At 37.7% G+C, this 24398-nt stretch overlaps 1 protein-coding gene across 14 annotated transcripts in view; it reads right to left on the bottom strand.

The window, feature by feature from the left end:
• OSBPL3 (oxysterol binding protein like 3) overlaps positions 1 to 24398 on the bottom strand; it is an 82487-nt gene that overhangs the window by 11720 nt on the left and 46369 nt on the right. For 7 of the 14 annotated variants that reach the window (XM_086853799.1, XM_086853820.1, XM_086853875.1 and 4 more), the window contains 14 exons: positions 24186 to 24239; positions 23857 to 23970; positions 22958 to 23128; positions 19295 to 19421; positions 18357 to 18460; positions 18118 to 18210; positions 17376 to 17532; positions 14840 to 14970; positions 12035 to 12142; positions 9198 to 9332; positions 8415 to 8508; positions 5158 to 5408; positions 3218 to 3355; positions 434 to 497 (listed from right to left, as the gene is read on the bottom strand). In XM_086853799.1, the coding sequence (XP_086709925.1) occupies positions 434 to 497; positions 3218 to 3355; positions 5158 to 5408; positions 8415 to 8508; positions 9198 to 9332; positions 12035 to 12142; positions 14840 to 14970; positions 17376 to 17532; positions 18118 to 18210; positions 18357 to 18460; positions 19295 to 19421; positions 22958 to 23128; positions 23857 to 23970; positions 24186 to 24239 (1741 nt within the window). The remainder of the gene's footprint in view (positions 1 to 433; positions 498 to 3217; positions 3356 to 5157; positions 5409 to 8414; positions 8509 to 9197; positions 9333 to 12034; positions 12143 to 14839; positions 14971 to 17375; positions 17533 to 18117; positions 18211 to 18356; positions 18461 to 19294; positions 19422 to 22957; positions 23129 to 23856; positions 23971 to 24185; positions 24240 to 24398) is intronic. The other 7 variants (XM_086853844.1, XM_086853855.1, XM_086853886.1 and 4 more) reach the window with 1 other exon arrangement.

The raw sequence follows: 24398 nt of genomic DNA, 5'->3' as shown, positions 1-24398 counted from the left end.
AAATTGCTTTCAGAACAGTTTTACAAGATTTGCCAAGGTTCAGGACTTGTAGTTTTTTCATGCTGTCTTCGAGCTCGTTTGTTTTATAAATAGCTTGACATACAATTCTTCTTTACTAAAGAAAAACATCCCCCAAAAAAGCCCAAACAAACCTGATTTTAAAGAAGAGCAGATATTTGTACATGAAAATAATAATCAACTGATGTTACACGAAAAAATCCAAATAATGCAAAATATCTTGAGAATTTTTATAACGGCAGATGATCCAAGTAAGAAGCATGCAAGTCAGCATAGGTTAGCATTCCTTAGAACCATTCTAATACAAATTTAGGCAAGGAATTTCAACTTTTCCTAATTTCTGGATATTTTGCATTAGACAAACTATGAAAACATTATGAACACTGTAAAAGTAAATGATAAACTGAAGAGTTACCTTGCCAAAAAGCAAAATTCACAGATTCAGCATGGCATGCAGAAATAGGTGGGTGGTGACTGACCTAAGAGCAAGACATGAAAGGAGAGGGGGAGAAAAGATTAACATATGAACACTTGAAAAGTCATTTTGGTTTGGCTTCTTTTGTTTTATTTTCTTCTTCATGCACATATGGCATTTACAATTTGAACATTAATTTTCCCTTTGCAGTTGTGTCCTGAAGGGGGAAGCAGTGAGATTAATAAAGGTTCTCAGACCTAAGAAATCTTGAAAGAAATGGGAAACACTTATTTGAAAAGGCCTGAGATTTTGTTTGAGTGAAAATCTAGCTATATACTTCGAACATTTTCTCTAAGGTGATAATTAAATTTACCCTTAGGAACTCTTAACAGATTAGCAAAAACCACACTTTGTGACACAAATTCTCAAAAAACACAAAAAACCAAAAACACAATAGAGGGCCAAAAGCTTCTGTACAGTAAATAACCACAAAACCCTGAGTATGAGGGAGGAGATAATGATCAGCATCTCTAAGTGGGCCAGGGGTGAAGAAATCAAGCCAGGAAATTCCATCCAGCAATCCCTACTAGTGCAGCAGTGACACCCCAGGTGTTTCTAGCGTGAAACTCTAACCACATGCACTGCATTTCATCAGCATTGGCCAATAGCAGGTGCATGAATTAGGGCAACCACCAAACTAGCAAAGCAAGGACTGTGAGCAAACAAACAATTCAGACTATTAAAATGCAACAGTAAACAAAAAAAGCACAAAGTGAAAGCAGCCACTCCTCCTCAACTTGAATTCTCCCTTCTATGTGAACATAACTAACAACTGACAAGGACCAGCTCTTAAGATGTGTAACGCCTGCTGTTCCTTGGGCAACTTTATTTTCAAGTCAAATTGCTATTTTTCGCTACGTAATTTCTTAACCATGGCTCAAATCAACTTTTTTTTTTTTTTTTGTTACTCATTTCACAGATCTCTTACTGAGGATTTTTTTTCCTGCAGGTGTCCAGTTATTTCTTGAACACCTTCTACTTGGTTTAAAAAAAAGAAAAAAGATTATGAAAGTACTAATTACTCTCAGCTATGGCCTAATCCAGCAAGAGCAACACTGTCTTACATACTGTACCCAGATTAACCCCAGATGTCACTGTAATACATGGGTTAAACTTAGCTCTCACTTAAACTGTTATAATTCCAGAGTAAGGTCATGGTGCTAACAGGAGTTACCCTAAACTCACTCTCTTGATAGAACAGAATCTTTGTTCTTTTGTATCTTCTATCAGTCTACTCCCTGAATTCCATTCTCCCTGCACTAACAAGGTATCTGGAATAAGAATCAAAATGCTTGTGCAAGCTGCACTGTTCCTGATGTAAAGAGAAATATTTAATGCTTGCAAGCTGCATTAAATTTCTTTCCTCCTGTACTGCCTCTGTTCCTAATATTTCTCCACCCTATATCCTTATGGTAACTTTACCACTCTAAAAACTCACATCAATTATTTCTTGTATTAGAACAACAGTCGTTAATAGCACAATCCTGCTCATTTAGTAAAATTCTTCTTTATAAAAACTAGTCTTTTTACTGGTTTACCCAATATTCAAGAGAAAATATCTTCCTTTAATTCAGTGTAACATTAAACTCAGTACTAACTGAGTTAGTAGTTAGTTTATTCACCACTATGTTACTCAAATTTGATGTCGTGCTGGTACTTGCAGTGCTCTGTACACATCATCTTAGTACTGAAGTAGCACAATGAACTTTAAATTTGATTCTTGCTTTGACTGCACTATTTTTTGTTGGGTTTTTTTTCCCCTTCTTATTTTTACTCTTGCCTGTGACATTTCCTGAGATTAAGGACAGATCACGTAACATTCCTTTTTGTCAGTTCTGAAACATGATGTGCAAAATGTTGTACCTTCACAGGCAGTCAAAAGCACTTTTCATTTCCTAAAGGAAGCCTCTTAGAAGTCTTTCTCCGATCAAATTTCTAGGTTGCACACCTTTGCCCACTTGCACTTTTTGTATTTTTCGTTATGTCTAGACAGAATAAGACGGCTCTCAGTCATTTTCACTTTGCCAGGCAGCAGGTATTTGAGTTTTGTCTCTTTTTAACATACACTTCAAGTTTAGTGATTTTGGTAGCTTGGCTGGTTTAAATTTAGTATTTTCCACCCATACTTAATAATTATTCTCCTACTGGGGAATAATCTTCATAAACACTCAGACCATGATGTGCTGTATACATCCTTCACCAATTCAGCTGTAGTAGCAGATTTGAAAGACTAAGTCTACTGTGTATTTGGACAGGAAGCAGAAATAGTCATGGTGCCATTGGAAATACTAGAGGTTGATTGACTCACACAAGGGATACATTTGTTATAAAAGAAGGCATTAAACAGCTGAAGATACAGTATTTTTAATGATCACACACAAAAGAAAATGCCATGAATGTAAACTTTTGTTGCGGTTGTGATCAGATTTCAGCATGGGGAATTGCACTATACTTAACCAAGTTATCTTGTTACTGGAGCAGGCAGCTTGCCAGCCTTTGCTCCTCAAGTGTCAGCTGCTGCTCGTGATGCTCCATGCCAGACTTAGCAGACTTCCTCAAAATAAAAAAAAAAATTCCCTTTGTTTGTAATTCAGCAAGGTCCCTTGGGCTCAGGTAATGTTAAATAATCTTGTATTTTGCCATTAATTCTAGAGGATTCCAGCCACACATTTAGAATTCAGCAGCGTATCGAGTAGCAATTCTAAGGGTTGCAGCATACAATACCTGTTCTGCAAAGAACTGGAAACCCTTATCTTCACGAATACATTCATAGGTTTCTCCAAGCACAGGATTAAATGGCTTACTTCCAGCTCGGTAGTAACTGGATGCATAGGCAGAGACTGCAAAGGCAGCTATGTACACCTGGGAAGTACATATTTGGGACTTAGGTTAATTAATTTTCAACAGACACAAAAAAATAAAATCAAGCTTTATCCTGATTCTGTATTTTCCCCTTCATTTTCAGACTACAAACATGCATGCCTCCTGCAAGCTAAGCCCTAGTTCTCACATTAGAGGACTATTCAATTTTCAGAGTCATTCAATAGGTCAGGGATAGAATTATTAGGGTCAGATACTACAAATTTCACCAGCTGAAAAGAGCATTTCTGAAAAGTGTTTGAAACAGTTTAGCATTCTTCAACACAGTTCAAAGAAGTAACCTTAAAAGCCACTGTTAAATTTCACATAATAACTGCTTTTTATAGTTAATCTGTGACTCCATAAATGTATCCACTATTCTTTTCATAAACATGGCGCAGGAAGTACTGGATGAGTTTTCACCAACTTTGCTATTTCTAATGCTGTTTGACTTAAATTATTTTTTATCTTCTGGATGCTATTACCTAATCATAAAACTGTTGATTATGACTGACACACAGGTAGCCCTTCTGAATTTTTCTAGTCACCTCAAGCATAATGTGAGGAATTAACATTCAGAGTTGTTTAATACAAGTCTCTTTTGTAACACTTTTTTCCTCTTTTCATTCCCTTTTTCTCATCTTGTGAAAGTGTAGATACTCTCTTTTCACAGTTTCAGAAAACAAATGCACTGAAGATAGGCTCTTTTATGAACTATTACAATTACTATGCAACAGTTAGTATTAAATTTTGCTTCAGGAATTTCTCAAAGGCAAAGAATACACCAGTCTGAGGTAATTTCCAGATGTTTGGGTGTGGGGAGGAGGGAAAAGGCTTCTTTTCCCTCCCTGTTGAACAACTACTGCTCATTTCCTTTTCCTTTTAGCATATGTTCTCGAAAGAACAAAAAAAGCTATGGACTGAAACCCCCAGTGAATGACCACACCCTGGGAATAGGCCCTAAATTGTAACCCTTGAAAGTGTCAGAATGAGGAGAGAGACTTTTCAAGCAGTATTTCCAACATGACTACCTACTCACATTAATAACCTTATTTTGAGATAAGATATATTGAGTTGAAAAGGCTTAATTCAGTTTATGGGAAAATCTGTATCTTCCATTTAAGAGAATTTAGGAAGCTTCTAATCCTTTTTTTTATGGGCCTTCATATTAAGTAGCTCTTGTACACCTAGAAGTAGAACAACTGAAATGCATTTCTCTCTTGTTCTTTTGCCAAATGCAGAATTCAGGGTTCTGCACTAGCAGAGGATGACATTATTGTACCCAAATAAACATGCAGCCTGGTTTTGAGATCTTGAACATCTTGGATAAACACAAAAACTTCTGAAAGCCAGTTAATAAAAAGCATGGAGTTCATTTAGTTAATATAGAGATATCACAGTCATGTAGGGCTGGAAGATCCAGGATCTCTATGAATAAATGTGTTACCAGATCAGACACCCTTGAAAAATATCTATTGTAGCTTTCATCTTTGAGAGGGAACTAAGTTCAATCCCCTCCTCCCTTTTTGCTTTAGAGAGCAAGAGCTGCAAAACAGAACTAAGCTCCCTTTTTGTTTAAACTTGCAGAACAGCAAGGTACTTGAGGAGAGACTTTCTGAAAAACAACAGAAATGAAGCAGAAGAGTCATAAATAGTGGCTATGTGAGTATGTACAGACACATTTGGAGAGTTTGTCTCTCAGCTGAGAGAAACAAAACAGTGGAATAGAACAACTTCATTTCTTCAGCATGGCTTCTATGTTTATTCTATTGAATGCTCCCAATTATTTGGAATAAGGTATTTACCATCCGCTCGAAGGGGTTTGGTGTGTGCGCTGCTTTATCCAGGAGCTCGCTGTACTCCAGCTCCTCGCAGAGGCGCTGCAGGGTGTTTAGTGGCTCATTCAACTCAACAGGCATGGCCACTTTGGAGAGATCCTTTCCTATGTTATTCCTCAGGATATTCCAAAGGCTGATGTTACTTGTGTTAGGACATGGAGCTGGTAAACATGTTCTCCGTTTAGAATTGCATCCAATTCCGCTTTCAGAAATACAATCTGAAAAGGAAGGAAGTGGCAGAACAATTAAATCCACATTTTCTTAGTTCCATCCCCTTTGCAAACATACATTAAAATGCAACCATCTTTTCTTCTGTCAAAACTTCCTTCCACCCACGATTCATTTAAGTATTTCACTTGTGGTTTCAAAATAGCCTGTTATAAAAATGACAAAATTAAGAAGAGCATTTTATGTACATTAACAGAAAAAAAATGCCAAGTACAAGAGATGCAAAAAAATTACCTTCTTTTCCCTTAAAGTCTGGAAGGAAAGGCTCAGACTTTCCACTGAGTTTGAGAGAGTAAATATTATAACTATTTTATTTGTAACAGAGATGGATTCCTATCCGTTTAGGGGACATAAAACCTCCTTCCTTGACAGAGCTTCAATTAAGTTGACACTTCTCAGAAGGCGAGATGTAATTTACAGATGCAAGGATAATAACTACTCCTACTGATCTTTTCCTACTTTTTTGCATACTCCTACCAGGAAAATTTACTGTACCATGAATTAACATACAGGCTTTTCCATGTTGTTCCCCATAGCATTTAAACTTAGTAATGTTACTTTGAGATACGCCCCTACACTGATGGAGAACTGACGTGGTTTAAGGATGGAAAAGCTGAAGCAACAGTAGAGCTATGGGTTTGCTGAAGATAAAAAAAAAAAGATAAAAATAAAAAGACTCAAGTCAAGAGCCCTTGACATGAATATCTGAAGTCTGTGTTGCTATATCAAAGCAATCAGAACAGGATAAATAGTTCTAAGTGTGCCACGACAGGATTTGTAGCAAAATCCAAATAGAGCTACAAGCTTCTGCAACAGGCACTACTCTGAAGTGATTATATTGCTTAGCTATACATCACTCTTGTTTCAGAGAGGAATGTGTTTGCCACTAAAGAACATATTTTATCTTTCCACATCCTCAGGAGCACCTAGGAAGCTCCTGCCTTAGGATCAGTTACTATTTGGAGACATTCAGGCATAGCCTCAGTCTGTCAACCCCAGTCCTTTTCTGGCTTTCCTCACACAGTTCTGTCTTGAAGAAATTAAACCCACACTGGGCAGCACATCTCTTTCTGTGCTACACATGCCTGAAGAATCCCTGCCCTTAAATGCACCTAGCCAGTACCTCCTCTTCCCTGCCACTGACAAAAGCACAGTATCAGCAGTGCTTACAGCAGTGACAGGTGACCACAAGGACAAACTTCTCCATTCCTGCTATGCCTCCCAGCCCATGCCTCACATGGAGTTTTTAAAGGGTAATCAGTAGCCTCAGAGTTTTGAGGAAGGAGTTTCCACCTTTCCTGCCACTGGCAAACCAGAAGTCGTAATACCTCCTATGTCTGAGTTACTCTAACAAGGTCAGGTGAACTATTTGCAGTCCCTTGCCTCTGTCTCTCTTTTTGCTTAAAAATGGCATGGGCACTATGAGTCAAAAAATCTACCTGAAACAATTATACTGCTGAGAGTTAAGGAGCTGACTTCTATACTTCCCTATTGGAAGAATTAATTTAATATTGGAACAGGCCAAAAAGAAGGATGTTCCCTTAGATACCTCAGGAATGAGATAAATGCTAAAAACTTATCCTTGTTTAAAAGAGCTCCCAGAAATGGGATTTGGCTATGTCTTTTGACAGCTTCTAATTAAAAGTAGAATACCAATTGAACTATTTACATATTCTGGACCAGTCCACTAACTGAGGTAAGCTGCTGAGAAGACCAGAGTACAGCAAGAACTTCAATACTAAGATGCCAAGTTTTCTAAGCAATGAAGTTTGCCTAGACCCCATTACAGAAAGACCCAGGCAATTCTAGTTTCTAAGAGCTGTGACAGACAAGATGAATGCTGAAGGAGCTTTAGCCATCTGACCTCCAGTTAGAGTCAATGACTTTCAAGGTCAAACTGGACCATTATCAACATCTGATCTGACCTTCTACATTACAGTAGCCAGAGGATTTTGTCACAATCCCACAATTTATGGTGCAGCTAAAGCCCTGTAGGAAAAAAGACATCCAGTTTTCTATTAATGGCAGTGGCAGGCTGCCCAAAGCACGGAAATAGCAGGTACCAGAAGCATGCAGAGGTGCTTCTTATACTGAGGAGCTTCAGTGACAGTGTTTGTTAGAAAAAGATGAACTGCCAGCATTAATACAGCCTTCTAAGGTCCAAGATCATGAGATAAATTAATTTGTGGTTTTTTTAATCTTAAAGGAAAAAAATTAAAAATCCTTCATTTTGAACATTTACAAAATACATATCAAACTACCCAAGTTCATAGGAATCTGCTGTCCTTGGAGATGATCAGGAAACAGCTGCTAATAAGAAATCACTGTTCAGCATTTTTGAAAATAAAAATATATTGTTAGACTGGGAAGAACATTGTGGTTAGCTGAAATAAGCTGAAGGCACAAGGCAAATTAAGTTGTAATGACAATTCTTCTCCTTTTCCTGAGTCTCTTTCCATTAGAAGCACAAATGAGCATATGTACTAACAAGACTATCATGATTTATGCATGTAAGAAGGAAATTCTTATAGTCATGCACCAGAGCTGCCAGGGAGTATTTATTCTCATGTTCCTTTAAACACTGAGTTCTGCTAAAACAACAGAACTTCCAAATGCAGTTGCTAAATTGCAGACTGAAAAAGCAGTGTGAAAGAAAAGAATAACTTTTTGGAAAAATGAAAGCAGCTGGGCCTTACTACTTTGAAAAAAACCCTGTGGCCATGAGAAACTGAGAGGAGTGGGAGTTGCATGAAAGAAGCCAAGAAAGGAGGCATGTCCCTGCTGATACAGAACCACCATCCTGCTTAATCAACAGATAAGCAGATTAGCCAGAATCGGCTGTTCCAGACCAATCTGAGTCTATATGAGAAAAAACATGGGCTTTTTACACCTCAAAACCTATAACATCTAATTATCTAGTAGGAGAAGAAAAAAATATCCCAAACCAAGAGAAACAAAATTCTCAAAACATGGCTTAAAAAATCCACTGAACTTACCTAAAGTTTGTCTTTCATTCTCCATGTCATTGCTTAGGTTATCTTCTGAGACATTATCACTGATGTCACTTACATATGAGTCATCATCTGATACCTGAGTGTGAGGTGGGCAAAAAAGCAAGATGCATCACTCATTAAAGTAACTCCAAATGCATGTGAAAAATCATTACTTTCACCTACAATTATTGTTTTATATAATTGAACCATATAAGCTGTGTTTCAGTACTATAGAAAAATACTGTAAAGTCCTAAGAAGACAGAATTGAGTTTGGGAAAGATTGCTATAATGGAAATTTTAACTTGAGTGGAGACATGCTTCCTCTCCTTGGCTTCACAACTAAGAAGGCTTTCCTTATATCAAAAGCCAAGGTTTTTATGGCACCCAAGAGAGGAAACAATGCTCTAATAAATTTCAATATGCATGACATCAGCCTCAAGGTACCTACAAGTACCACAAGGACAGATACAAGTAAGTATTTTTGTGATGCAGTTCACCTGTATAATGTCTCAAGGCAGACAGCAATGTCTGCAGTATCTGCATGTGAGCTACTTAATTGCCATCTCCCTCACTGTGTATATAAGACTTCTTCACAATAATTGCTACCCTTTACAGTGAAGAGACAATGACAACAAATAAATATAAATGGCATATTAATTTCTAAATGTTTTGAAAATTTAAATTTCCTGGCAGTGGTCTGATATACAGTTAGCACTCAGAAAGATTGCATGTCAATAAGAAGATAAGAAAATACATCTGAATGATGTCAATCTTCTTGCTCATACCTCATTTTCTGAAGAACTAGCAGACAGTAGGACTTCCTGTGCATCAAAAAATTCTGTGAGAGAGTCAGCAATAGACAGTCTGCTTTCATTGGAGACCTGGTGAACCAGACCTCTGCCTTCTTCTCTTGAATTTTCCTGTTTAAAAGAAAAAAAGTTTTGAGCCAGGAAGTACCACAAACAACATTCATGCATGCAATTCCAGTTTCCTAACTTGAAGGGCTGTAAAACACTGGGAGAAGATTGCACATGCTCCTCTTCAATTTGCGTGAAAGGTAGCATGTGTTTTGAAGTGGGATTTAAAAACAAAGTAAAACAGACCAAAGAGAAGGAAAAAGAAGGAAAATAAAGCAGTGCATATTGAGTAAATCACCTAAGGTGCTGCATATAAGAAAGCTTTGCTATTTGAATGATTTAGCCAGATATACCCAAGCGTATCATCAAAATGCCCACAAAAGAACTAAACTCCCATCTCTTTATATCACATACTAGACTCACATTCCTTCCTGATTGTTCCATAGAGCAGTCTACAAAATTCAGAGGGGTAAAGTTGCTTTCTTTATAACAGTATGTTTTCCTAGCTCTTTTTCTTCACTGATTTTCGATGCTGCACTTTGGAAACCATTCCTTCATATCCACACCTAAGATATCTCCATGTTACCCCAAACCAGCATATTATTAAAGCCATGTAACCAGAATTGTTTTTGCTGCTGGAGGCACATTTGGCTGGCCACAGAGATCTTGATAGCCCCTTCCACAGAAGCTCTGCAGATGACTGGTGTAAGCAGAGCTCCAAAAGGTGGCCTGGCAGAGGTGGGGTGACCAGTGAGACTTCTCATTCTGTGGTGGCAGTGCAGAAGTTGGAGAAGCTTATGTGCTACTGTTTTCCCTGATAACTCCACAAACACAAAGGAAATGAGCTATGCTGGCCCAAATGAGTGTATTTGCTGCTCTCAAGATTTTCTACATGAGGTGCTTTACTAGCTTATAACCATGACTCCCATATCATAATTTTTCAGGAATTGTAGTATTTTATTTTCAGAACAACATAGCGAACAGCCTGACAAGCCCCCAGTCAAGCTGACAAACCTTTGAAAGCTTTTCTGTTGGTAAGTTTTGCTATTGTTTGGAATGTTATATGGTACATGCTGGTAGTGCTGACATGGAAACAAAACAAACTGCTATACAAAAGACTTGAAAAACCCCTCCTTGTACAGCAGGGATAAAAGAGAACCTCAAACTTGTCCCTCCTGTAGGAAGGCAGTTACACCAGCCTACAAGTGAAAAAAAAATACCTTACACACATAAGTGTTGCTACTGGGATTGTTTCCAGTATTGTTTTGAATCCAAGAAGGAAAGTGAGGCAGGAAAGACTCATAAAAGAGCACCAGGTTTTTTATACCTAACACATAAGCCTCAGGTTGTCTTGTTCCATATTCCTGCTTTGGCATGATGAAATACAATTAAATTACCCAACAGACTGGGATACTATTTTATACTGCTTCAACTTTCACAGGTGTATCACAGCACCCAATGTATCATTTGGTGACAAGCTTTGTGCAGCAGCCCTTTCTTCCTCAAAGCAGCACTGCTGTATCACAGTCCTCAGACAATCCTGAAATGAAGCATCTCCGGTATAAGTGATTTCATCCTTCATCCCAAACCATGCCAGAGGGAATTTGTGAATGCAACCTCCAAAGGACCTTCTGAAAGCTATTTTTGTCACGTGTGTCTCTTTGTGTGTGTATAGCACATAGCACAAGTTTCAGAAATAACCCACTGTCATTGCAAGGACCTCCACAAAAAGGAAAATAACTCCTGAAACTAACAATGCATGAATGCTTTTCTGGATAGCAGTTTAAATACTGTTCAAATTCTTGTGGGTTTTAAAGCAAAAGACATTAGAATGATCAACTACCTAAAGGAAAAAAAAAAGCCAAACTGAACAGCTAAATATGACCAAAACACAGCTCCACTAAAACAGAACTGAACCAGAAGTGAACAGATGGAATCTGTTCTGGAATGACTAAACTGTCTTAACAAGAAAAAAAAAGGAAATAATTAGTTACATAAAAGCCCCAGCATTACATCCACTCAAGTTCTAATGAAAGATTTATACTACAAGCACAGCAGAGGTTTCTCTATGAGTTAACATTTAGGAAAATCCATCAGAAATAACACGGTTCTGGCTTCCCCTCACTAACACCATTAACACCTACATCTTATGACCTATAATTACACCAGATTCACAAGCATTCTGCAGCAAGCCAAAAACCTGTCTGAACATCAGAGGAATCTCAAACTGGCAAACTGGATACAGAAAGCTCCCTGGCTTCACACAAAGAAGACTAAAAGGGCTCTTGTATGTCCCATTAACTTTGATCCTTTCATGGAAATGTCAGATAATTGTTCTAAACCTTACAGGATCCACACTGGTAGCCAACATTCTGGCTTAGGAGCACTTAGATGGGCGACAAAAGATCTGCAGAACTTAACAAGGGACAAAAAGAGCAAGAGAAACAGGCACAGGGTGATGAGGTGGCAGCTCTGTACATGCTGAACGAGAAGCAGGCAGGAGGCGAGGGAGAACGCCAGGAACCAGTAGCAAAAAGCAATGGAAGATGTGCTCGGGAAACCTGCTCACAAGGAAAGTCTTTGAAGTCAAATATCACACAATGCATCATCATAAATGACTCACAACCAGGGAAGCAGACTGGCTTTGCTACCACACCACACCACAGGGGAGACACAGAGAACAGGACGAGAGGCAGCTATGCAGCACTGTCTAGATGTAGGGGCTGGAGGAACGGACATCACTGAAAGAGGAAATCCATACCCACCTTCACCAAATCTGGGCTCGATTTTGCATTAGATGCTGAATCAATGATCTTAGATTCGGCATGTATTCTGCGTAACCGGTCTTTAAGATCTGTGTTTTGTGCTATTGCCTGGAATATTTAACAAAAATATTGGGGATATAAAGTTCTCTCAACTAATTCGAACGTGGCTTTATTGCATAAAAAGGGGCAAAGACTATTTAAAGTGCAGTATAAAACACCACCACCACATAATTTTTTTACTGGTTCAGCAAATAATTTATTATAAATGCTTCAAACCTTACTCCATATCTCTCAAATTAAAACTGTGGTTTTTTCAGTATGAGGAAACAGAGACATAAGTGGAGGAAAAAGTTAAAGATGGCAGGGATATTTTTCTTTTCAAGCTCCCTTCCTTCACCCCCATCTCCAACATAGCCTCTCTCAACAGTAGTTCTTGACACATCCAAAAACATTTGATTTTTCCATACTGGCAGTTTCCTTTGCCTTCCAATGACAGAGAAAGAAGACAAATTCACACAGGTAACAGGTACAATTTATGTCCTATCAGGTTATAGTGGCAGTAGTCAGAATAAACAGCCTCTACTGCAAATGCATGTTTATTACATGTTGTTTACTTATTCTGGGTGCATCTGGCAGACAGATGCCAATTACAGTAGACTTGTAGGAAGAAGCCTAACCCTGGAATGAAAATGACTCTGAAATAAAAGATGGTGTTACTAATTTTGTAACAATATTGAAGACTTACATCTTGTTTTAGTGATCTGGATCAATACTAGGACGTGGAGAGCCCTGTTGTTTACACATCCGCTTTATCACACAAATGCTTCTGCTTTTGCCAGTAATTTGTGTTGAAAATTTTCTTGGGTGCAAGAAAGACAGGAAGCTCAATGTGATGATGGAGGGAAGAAAACTTATTTCTGGCTTTACCTATATGTGGTCTGAATTTGCCATAAAGGTATATATATCCCTACTGTGTCAAATGCTCAGCACTGTGTTAAATCCTCATCAGGCAAGTGCAAAATAGCTCTCCTATAATAGCATCTTCCCATTTCAATTATTTGCTACAAAATGTTTTCTTCTTCCTCCCCCAAAACCAGAAATATTGTATCATTTCCCATTCCGTATTTTCTTTTCTTAGAATGTGTGTAGGTCAAGGTACTATCTTAATGAGAGAGAAGCAGAGACAGATATGCTAGTTTTGTGGTGGTTTATCCACTTGAAATCTGTTCATTTTTCCTCCACTGCCAGGTTGATGGGAGCAAAACAGACTTGTGTTTGATAGCTTTCAACCTGTGTGTGATTTTTTTTGCTCCTCCTGTACAGAAAACAAACTAAAATGAACAACAACAAACACTAAGCCAAAGTCAATAACACAAGACTCACTCTTTCAAGGAAGTCTAAAAAATGTCAAGTTTATCATATCTATGCCTCCAAATTTATTCAAAGGAAGCTCATTCCATTCTCCTAGAGGATCTCTGCTGTATGGGGTGAGAAAATTTCTGCTGGCATCATGACATTATAGATCTGCAGATTAAGAAGAGCCCTCACAAGTGATTACCTTGCTGAAAAAGCCAAGGTTCACAGCTGATTTCTGGATGGGCTACAAGACTAATTAAGTATAAGGTAAGACCTAAAGGAATGATTTTTAAAGGACATTTACAGGACGAAGATGGACAACCAAATTCCACTGCCCAGAAAACAAAATCATTCATGCTAAGCTGACTGTTCACTGAGTTCAGCAATCTTAGCAGTGATTTTCTGTTAGAACATGGTAGACAAATAACACTGGAAAAATAAGTCACCTATTCAAATATCAGAAGTAGAACATCTGAAAGCCATAAACAAAGAAGTGCAAGTGAACGAGTACAGTTATGCAACAGGCTTCAGCTTTCTCTAAATACTGTGGAGACATCACAGCCTCTGTAGGCCCAGGCAAAGAGACATGTCATATGCTTAAAAACTATAATCACATGCAGCTTTTATAAAGCAAAGGGAAGTTTTCATACTGAAATAATTCTTAGATGATCGACATCACGTTGATCCATGCCAGAGAGTCTCCCCTGCCTCTGATGTGGTGTTTGCAATAAACACTGAAATTTTAAGGCCAGGGTAATGAATGCCCTCATTGCTCTGGGATCAGATCAGTTTGGTTGATGTTTTTAAACATGACCAAGCTGAAAAGCTCTGGTCTCGACCAATTACATAAAGCACATCAACCAAACCCCCACTTTTTTAAAGAGCACAATCTTTTGTCATTTAGAACTCTGCCCTAACAGCTCCATTGCTGCTTTTAGAGGACCGAGAGATAATTGAGCTTGGAAGCCAATATAAACAAGTTGTACTTGAATTTGCTCTGCAGTGTCTTGGTGGAGCATGGTGAAGCTCTAGTGCATTAGAAGGGGCAGCTGAGTGCATTCAGCCACTCTGACCTTTATTTTATGCCAAGTCACAGAGTGAGGATTTGAGTGCTGTTTAGGTAAAGGAAAAGGAAACCTGCGACCCAGCAGAAGTGAGTAGTAGCATGTTCAAAAGAAAGCAGACTCATAGAGCATTCCTCTGATTCTTAATCTCAAATGATACAAATTAGACTACATACCTAAATCAATCCATCAAACTACAATGATTTGACAATACCTTTAACATTTAGCAAATTCTTTGAAAAATGTTATCTATAACTTACTATGATTAAATGCTGCAAATTTTAAGCACACAGCTGACACTAAAGAAAGAGAAATTAACTACTCTAAAATTTAAATGTAGTATCTGATGACAATGAAGCTTGGTGAGCTTCAGCATGTCACTTACAGATGTTAAGGCATTCTTCAAGCCCACTATTTGTGCAGATGGAGATGAGGATGCATCGTACTCCAGCATCTGCTTCAGCTTTTCTCTCTCTGTGGATATGGAGCTGAAAGCTGACCTCAAGGTGAAGTAAACTAGAACCATTTCACAAAAAGTGTCAGTTAAAAAGAGCTGCTACCAATTGTATACACACCAATTACATAAAACTCCAATAAAGCATCATTTACAGTGACAGAAACAAGAACTCAGGTTGAGAGATCCAGAGTGGGTTACCAAAAACAAGTAATATTAATCAAGCTTTTAGGGTAGATTTTTTGTAGGAAATGTGTTTATGGTGAAGGCTACTAGTTTGACTATATTAGCCACAGTCAAAATTACTCTGATTATTTGTAACAGATGGCAACAAAGCTAACTAACCACATCTGCTCTTCACTTGCTTTTGTTTCCCAATTAGCTTGAATCTTCAGATGGTCCTGACAGTATTCCATACTCCCCTATAAATTCCAGTGGGGAGATAAAGAGATGAAAGAAAAAAAAATCAAATAGGAAAAAAAAAAATAAAAAAAGGCAGCTATTGTGCCACAGCTATAGGGTTAGTAGTTTCCCCATAAGCAAGTCAAATGTGGCGTTGTGTTTTGTTATCTCTTTCTGTGATAGCGAAATTTCAGCTTGTTAGAAGATTCAGTGACTCAAAGGGTCAGATCCTGAATGATGTGCATGTTATGCTGCTGCTTCTGCTCCTTCCTGAGGCACTATCACCAGCCCAATACATTTAAATAGACAACAGATTATGCAATTTTAAAATCACTACAGGGGGTTTTATAGAGGAAAGGCACTTTTTGAATTTTTTTTCATCATTATGACATTGCATCTTCTCTTTAACCACAAGGAATAAAAATTTATTTGAGCAGTATTTGTCTATGTTTTCAGCATTCATCTGACTGGAGTATTAAGGGACTTGTGAGGACCTAATCAAGCCCTGTAATACAGTCATGAGACTTGCCAATGGAAAAATGAATCCATTTACAGGGAAATGATGATAGAAAATCTGAGCATGGATGCATGAAAAAGGCAAACAATAAGAAATTCCCAATACTTCTCTCTCCTGATCATCCACTCCAAGTCAACCTCAATCTTCATCATTTCCCTAAGTAGTTATGTAGCCTCGTTTAGTCTTGTGAAAAATTATTTTTAAGATGTATTCCAACAGTGCAAACCACTACCAAAGCTAAATCTTATATTATCCAAAGAAACCTTTAGCAGTATCACAGGGTGGAGAGGGAAATATACCAACTATTCTGTTAGGCTTTCTTTTACTTGCAGATAACATGACCAGAATTTTCAGTGACCTTCAGCAACATTTAATATGTTGTATACTTAATTTCAAGAATTATTACCTACTAAACTACTAATGCTACATTTTATTCAATTTGTACCAAAAAGGTGGCACAAGTTTTTTCCACTACTCTTTCTTGGAAGGGGTGTGCTATGAAGAAACTTTACAGAAAAAAAGTTCTAAAGTACTAAAAAATTTTTTACCCTTTTAGTAAAATGATTCTACAGCCAATAGAACAAAGTAAATTGTCCCTTCAAATGTGTGGATCGATCTAACAAAAATTTCCATAATGGACAATTCCAGTAAGATGATCTTGAGTAGATAATTTCTTTGCTTTGCTTAACAGCAACTTCTCCAACCGCATCCCACCCTCACTTCTTTCCTTCTTTTGGAAAACATATGTCAGTTTTGACTATAATTGGCTTTATGAAGTTTACTACTTACATACATTCCTTACATAACAGAATCAAGATACATCGACACCAAAGGGGAGCAGCAAGCAAAGAATGCTTATTGATACCATCAACCAATATTGTGTGCCAAAGGGGACAAAGCCTACACTCCCAAAAGCCTTTCAGCTATAAATGCTTAAGTGCCTCCCTCACCAAGATCACTTAAACAATAAAAATGTTTCTGGTGCGAGGGTGATGGAACAAAGCACTGCTAATGAAAAATGATTTTGAGGGAAGAAATATTTCTAGTCAAGCTCCCCCTCTGGCTGCTTTGCATGATTTACTCTTCTGTATTCACTAAAAATAGGTTACTACCATAGCAACCCTTGCATCACCAACAAATGTTGACTCTGAACTACTGTGAAGCACACAGAATATAGAAACAGAAATGTGCCCATATGCACAAATACGCGTGCAAACACAAGAGAGTAGAGTCTGCTGTATTTCTAGCAATAGATTTTAGGTATTTTACCTTTTGGCAACAAATAAAGCAATCTAGGCTTTTAGCACATAAAACAAGGCATAGTTCTCTATTAAATAAAAACCCTAATAAGTGGTGATTAAGCCAACTTTTTCAAATGACTTGAGATCTCACTTGATCACAAGATCAACACTTGCAATTCCTCAGGGAAATTAAACGAAGGGTGATTACTGCATTTTCTAAACAATAAACAGGAAGAATTCTCAAAAGCCATATCATTATCTAAACTGGGATGATATAAAACCATTTATAAAAGACAATTTCATTTACCTTTATGTGCAATGTGAAATAAGTCCTCTTGCATTTTAGTAAATTCTGATGATGTTTCAGAGCCATCAGAGTAATTTTTCTCCTCTACAAAATCTATTGTAGATAAGTTTGGATTGGAAGCATGCAGTCTCATAGGGGCAGAAAATACTGAAGGCACCTGTAAGTAGGATAGTAATTTGTGATGTTTTTATAAACTGTAAAGAAATTTTTGTTTTATTGTACCCACCTGGATTCCATGTTGTAGGCACCAAAAAAATGAAAAAAATTACTGTCAATTATCAACAAGCTTTGAATGGACGGCACCTGGCAAATGAAACCAGAGATATAACTTTGCCCAAAGTGCCATAATGGGAGATTGCCAAATTCAGAAAAACAAGTCCATTGAGAGCTGTTAAATATGCTAGGTTATTTCCCCCCCACTTATAAGTATCTAATCACATGGCCTCTTGATGCAAATGTGCACAAAACTATCTAGGGATTTTGCAAAAATAAGCACTCGTAAAAAAACTCAAAACAACCCAACAAATTAGAGAAAACTGAAAATGGGTGAAAAACATGGCCAGTGTCCTGAAGATAACAGGACAGATTCTATTGCAGATTTTTGTCTGATATATTACCACTTAATATGAGCTAATATAGGACTCTGCTTAAAAAGGATTCATATTTCTTTAACTGGTCATGCCAAGAAGTGATCAATAACTAAGGTTTGGAGGAAGATGGGCTCTGAAAGGACTGAAATTACCTGTAACATTCCTTTAGCCTCTTTCCCAACAACTCTGGATCGCCACCTCCTGTGTGTTCTCTTTTCCTTCTTTGGGCTTTCAAAAGGTCCAACCTTTTAACAACACACAGGAGAAAAACAATAGAGGCTGCCATAAATCTAACAACACTAAGAAACACCTCGATTCTTGAGGATTTGGGGTTATTTTTTGGAATTGTAAGGGAAAAGGTTTTGTTTGGTTTTGTTTTGAAACAACAAACCTGCATAGCATTTATAGCAGGAGCTGAATATGTCCTGTGAAGAACATCCATGCTCTGTAACAGCTGATTCATTTCCAGTAAATATGCGTGACAGTTGGAGAGGTCTGTTTGGAATAACAGAGTATTTTCAGTTGCCCTAAAGTAGCAGAGACACTGACAGTTTTCTTTGTAGGTTAGTCCTATTTTGACTGCAGCTAGCTTAAGTTATTCATTGACTAAAAGACTGCTGGGTAAAATGATTGTATCCTATAGTCAAGTTCAAATTCAAAATACTGAAAAGCATCTATATATGTTGTGTTTAATGATCATGGTATCTTCCCCTAACTGTATGCAGAAAAATGAGAATAATGTGATAATTTCTACAGTTTGAGATTTGTCAGAGCTCCTCATGGTGAGGGTGACAATGCCACAGGCATCAACACTGAATTGTGCATTCAGACCTAGAGGTGAGGCGCCTCTGCACTAGAGATGAAGCTCGCTGGTAGGTAGAAATTTAACAAATAAATAGCACATAGACACTGCCAACATGAGGAAGATCTTCATGCTCTTAGGAAAGCATGAAAGCAGAAGGTGACTTTGAAGTACAAAGACTTAGTGCTTTTTAAGTTATTAGGTTTTGGATGCTTCCCTTTTTCCAGTCTAAGGACATTCAAATCTTACTTTATATGGGAATGTGATGTTCCCATATAAAAGAAAATGTACTGAAATGCATTGGTACCTTGAAGAGCTGCCCACAACTGATACCCCCACATCCAAAATTACCAGTTCTTTTAAAAACAAGTGAGTAACCACTTAACCAACAACCACCTCTTTCCTTCCCTTCAGTTGCAGAGAAAATTCTAGCAGTAATAACTACTTAGTGTATAATAATCTCATTGTTAAGAGAAACTAAGCTATTTAATATTAGGCTACCTTCAACTTTCTTCAAATATCATTACCTCTTGAGCATTTTTCCATGTCTTCAGAAGACTGTAGCCAAGATGAAATCCTGGACTCATTACTCGAAAAAGAAAATGACAAATTACCTCCAGTAGATGTTGAATTTTGTTTGGTCAAGCTGCCTGCCTGTTCCAAAGAAGAACAAGCGAATTATTAACACACAATATTTTAATGTTGTGCACACTAATTCTGACAACCAACAGTTGAGGACCATGATTCATGGACAAGAACTGAAGGCATCAATTACATGGAGGGGAAAAAAGTATATGATCTAGACTAGGTATATAGTCATTGAGCACAACACCACAATAACTAATGTAACTGCTGTCTGCAAGCAGTAGAAAAAGTCAAGGAACCATGAAAATTTACCAAAAACTAAATGTTGAGGGAGGGCAAAGTTCTGCATAAATTAAGTGAACACAGTCTTAAGCAGTGCCGAGGGAAATTTGGATATTAGGAAAAAGGGGTTTTTTTGAGTGATCAAGTATTGGAATTCTCTGCCCAGGGAGGTGGTGAAGTCACAATCCCTGGATATGTTTAAAAAAGACTGGATGTCATGGTTTAGTTGAGGTGTTAGGGCTCGGCTGGACTCGATGATCTTGAAGGTCTCTTCCAACTGAGTGATTCTGTAAAACAATTAAAGTACCATATCTGAAGAGGACCGAATTCAGATATTCTGTTCCTCATCCATGCTTTCCAAAGAAGCCCCAAAAGTAACTCAGATGTAACATGCACATTTGTTGAAGCTATTTTTCAGTGTAAATGCAAGATATCACAATTTTGACACTAGATGTCATTTAAAATTTTATACAAGGTTGAATGACTTCGGCATGGATTTGGCTTGACAGGCCTCAATACAGGGATGGTCATACACCTTATCTGGGTAAAGACTACCCTTTGACAACACCTCAGTAAACATTTTCACACTTAGTTCAATTTCAGCAGTGCCTATCATCAGATCCTTCAAGAGGTGATGGAAATTCTGCGTAAAGAGCTACATGAGCAGTAGAATTAAATAACTTCCAATAGGAAGAAATTTTTACCCAGTACTATTACCAGTTAATAGTAGCCTATAATGCTGTTTTCTTCTCTGATGTAACTACAAATAATAGCCACTCAAATACCTAATTATTTGTACATCTCATTAAACCTTTCATTTTCAATAAAAACCAGGTCAGGAAGATGCACAAATCACATGCTTTTTCAACATCTTGTTAATAATCAGTTTTAAACTGTTTCATTTTAGTACCATTACACAGCCATTTTACAGGCTATGAGAAAAGCTGACTAAATTGTTTGGCTCTTCTCTGAAGCATACAATTTACAAACGTTTTTCCTTCTCACCTTATATCAGAACTCCAGTAAGTGCTAATTTTAAATCTATTAATAAGAAAATTCATCTACATCTCAGTCAGTTGCCGCTTTCTTTGTTGCCCTTTTAAATCTTTCAACATAACCACCAACTGGAGTTTCAGAATAAAGTGCAACATCCATGTGATGTCATTTGGTATTGTGTCGGTGTGCAATAGCAGTAAGCATCAGTGAGCACTTGTTTTTAAATTAATACAGCTTAACTGGCTTATTCCTACATAAAGCTGTACAAGCTTTAGTCACATATTTAGACATAAACATATACACACACATATACATATCCAAATAATAATCTCAGTACCTTTAAAAGCACAAGTAAACTGAATTTAATAACGGTCAATTATATTGGCATTTTGTGAACCAATTCCACATTTATCTCTTCAGAAATTGGCCTCACCTAACCATCTTTTCCAGAAGTCATACACATAAGTGACATGAGCATGAGGAAAGAAGGAAGTAGGGATTGCCAAGAAGCAGACAAGAGAGAGCTTGTGTAGCTCCAGTTTTCATAGTTTGGCTTTGGATCAGCACAGTTAAGCTTCAGAATCCAAGAATTCCATATAAATATGTGTAGATACCTACACCTGTCTCTCAACAACAATAAAAAAAAAAAGTGAAAACCAATCAGGTGTTGCTAAAAGCAAATAAAATGCAACTCAAAGTTCACTTGATCTATATTTCTTAAAATAACCTAAGTGCTGGAGTGATATCAACTAATGCCAAGCTAAGGCTGGTGTGAATTGGCAGACTTCCATTTAGCTTGAGCACAGCTAAGGTGATTAACTGCAGCTTAAGAACTATCCCCTTCTATTTTTCACATGAAAATAAGTAGGGCTTCTTTGCAGCGCAAATCTGGATTAATAGTCTGAATTAAAGTCTTTCAGGCCAAAGAAGAAATGGTTAGTTTCATGACAGTAAGCAGAGATTTTAGATATGCTGGGCCACACAGTGACCAGGGGTTTTTGGGGTTTTTAAGAGGGTGCCAGCATAAATACACCATGGACTTATCAATGTTCCACTTCTGCCCTTGATATTCTTCCCCACTTCTATCCCCGCTGTCTTTCAGGAGAAAATAACTAGATGGCCACAGGAGATTTGCCATTCCCTTGCAGACACTGCCTGGGGAGATGAGGCTGTCAGGGCCACGGAGCTGCTGGCACACGAAATGCGTGCAGACAAGTCTCTGCAGAACGGCCTTGTTACCGCAGGGTGAGTTATTGTTCCTTCAGCTGCCCACTCACACACATCTCCTCCCTCTCCAGCAAAAAGCTCCTCAGACACATGTCTGTGTTTGCTAAAACTCATCCTCAGTTACAGGATAAAGTGATGAACTCTGGGTATTGGGGAACGAGCCTACTCAGACCGTGAAGTAATTACACCAGGGAAAAGAAAGCCTTGGGTAGAAGGAGAACATGGAGGGCATTGCTGCTCAGGAATCATTCTGAAGCTGACAGAAACAGTTATTACATTTTAATTGTAGTAATGCAGAACAGGTGGTTTTGATTCTGAAAAGCAACCAGTGGTTGTATATTGGAGCAGAAGAGCTGCTTTGGGTGAAGGTCAGCCAATGTACAGACAGCTGAAGACACAGAGGCTGTGTTCAGGCACAGAACACACACCATCCTCCGTGAAACTGCAAAGAGGCTGTTTATGGGGTTGGACCGAGTATCTGTCTTGTCATTTATGAAACTAATTCACAGAATTTACTAAAAGAAAAATATTCTGATGACTAGACCCATCCAGACCCCATATCCACCCACAGCACAGTCCTTAGATTGATCTGAGTAATGCTTCTTCCACAGTTAAAAATATAAATAGTGGTCCCAGTTGATGGCTTCTTGTACAATTCCTATATACTCCTTAGTTAAGTAGTCAGCTTCATTCATGTAAAAGGGGAGAGGGTTTATAAGCTAAAGGATATACAACAAAATGCTAAAGGGAAAAAAATACCTAGCTGAGTAGTCTTCTGTGACTAATATTCACCAGCGCACATCAGACAAATACCGATATATGTCCCAAAAACTATGAGGATTCTAACTCAATATACCGAAATGCACTGTGAAAATACAATTTACTGGATTAAAATAGTGAAAAACTACTACAAAATTTAACAGCATCATAAAGGAAACTGCTTGGGTATAAATCAGTAAATAATAAATTTTCCTCTTAACATTTTAGAGCATAACTGAAGTTCCACCACAAACTTCCATTATGCTTTTTATTTAATGAACACAAATTAGACTAATTTAATTCCTTATGAAAGCTCATTATCCATAAATAAGAACTATTACCTTTCTACCTGGAGAAGAATCACAGAAACCAGGGACAGAGTCTGTAGTAGTAGACACAGGGAAGAAAATATTGTTGGCGTCATGAGGAAACATGGAGATTTCGTTCTGACGGTACATTCTGTGATGGCGAAGTTTTGCTACCCATTCATCAAACAGCTCCTGAGACTTCACCTACAAAAAATTTCAGGGTTGATGACATTCACATTCAAAACAACTAACAAAGAAATGATGGTATTTTGTGCTCATTAGACAGCTAGCCTGGCTGACCTCTACTGGCAAAGTATCAGGGAAGTTTTTCTAAATGCACACTGCTTAGGCATGACAGAAAATTAATCACAAGATAAAGTCAGGAAAAAAAGAAACTGCAGTTAGTAATTATGCCTTCCAATGCAGAACACAATACTAAAGGCAACTTAGATTGAAAAAACCCTTAAAATTTGAATAAACCCCCTCACATTTAATTTGCAATTTCTTAATTGACATAGTTAAAGCTAGGTCAGTGTTTAACTAATTACAAATAGAAATTTGATTTTGTTGATGTATCTTAAAACAATTTATTCCACAAGTATAAATCCCCATACCTGACCATGGGAAACACTTCCTATAGATAAGACAAGGATGAAAATACTGAAAATAAAAGCACTTGTGCACGAAATGAAAAAAGCACTGCTAAACATGAGGCATCTTCAAGGTTTCTGTTCAGAACAGGGTTAGTGATTCTGGGCCCAGAAACAGTACAATAAGACCTCTCCAGTTATTAAGTGCAAGCTAATCTGATGAGACTAAGAAGTCATTAGTGTAACTGACAAACCTCTTACTATTAAAAAATAAAGTGCTCCAACCTACACAGCTAATGGCAGTAGTTTGGGAGCAAGGTTATAACAATCTTGAAGACCTACCTTCAAGTGGTATATCTGCTCCTCTGTATCCAAATCTATACATTTTGTTGATTTCTTTACAGACATGACAGAAAGTCCAACATCAATACAGCCATGAAGTTTTCCTCTCTCTATCTGCAAAAGAGTGAGAAGTAAAAACACAATCACTCCACATGAAAGCAAGAAGATAAATACTGCCTTCTGAAATCAGAATTTCTTCCCCTCTCAACCTACTGTTCAGAACTGCTGAAAACTCTATTTCTTGCTGCCAACAGTAGGGAATTATTGTTATTTTGGATAATAGAGTGGTGTTACTTTATAAAGGCCTTAAGGGGTTTCAGATCACTTACATCAGCTCGGCATTTAGAATATTTCAAAATCCCTCTGTCCAAAAAGAAGTATCTCTGTAAACAGAAATGTAGAGAATTAAAAACAAACAAAACCCATTAGAAAAGCCACAAACAGAAAAATTGCACAAACACATCTTCCCCCATTCAATTTCCTTGGAGAACACTTTCTCTGCTTTTATGTAACCTTTTTGTCACCAAGCCACACCAAGTAAG

Source organism: Cyanistes caeruleus, chromosome 1, assembly GCF_971803275.1.
Source record: "Cyanistes caeruleus chromosome 1, bCyaCae1.hap1.1, whole genome shotgun sequence".
Classification (NCBI taxonomy): domain Eukaryota; kingdom Metazoa; phylum Chordata; class Aves; order Passeriformes; family Paridae; genus Cyanistes; species Cyanistes caeruleus.
Note: the sequence above shows the minus strand (reverse complement) of the source record. Positions and strands in the feature narration are given on the sequence as shown.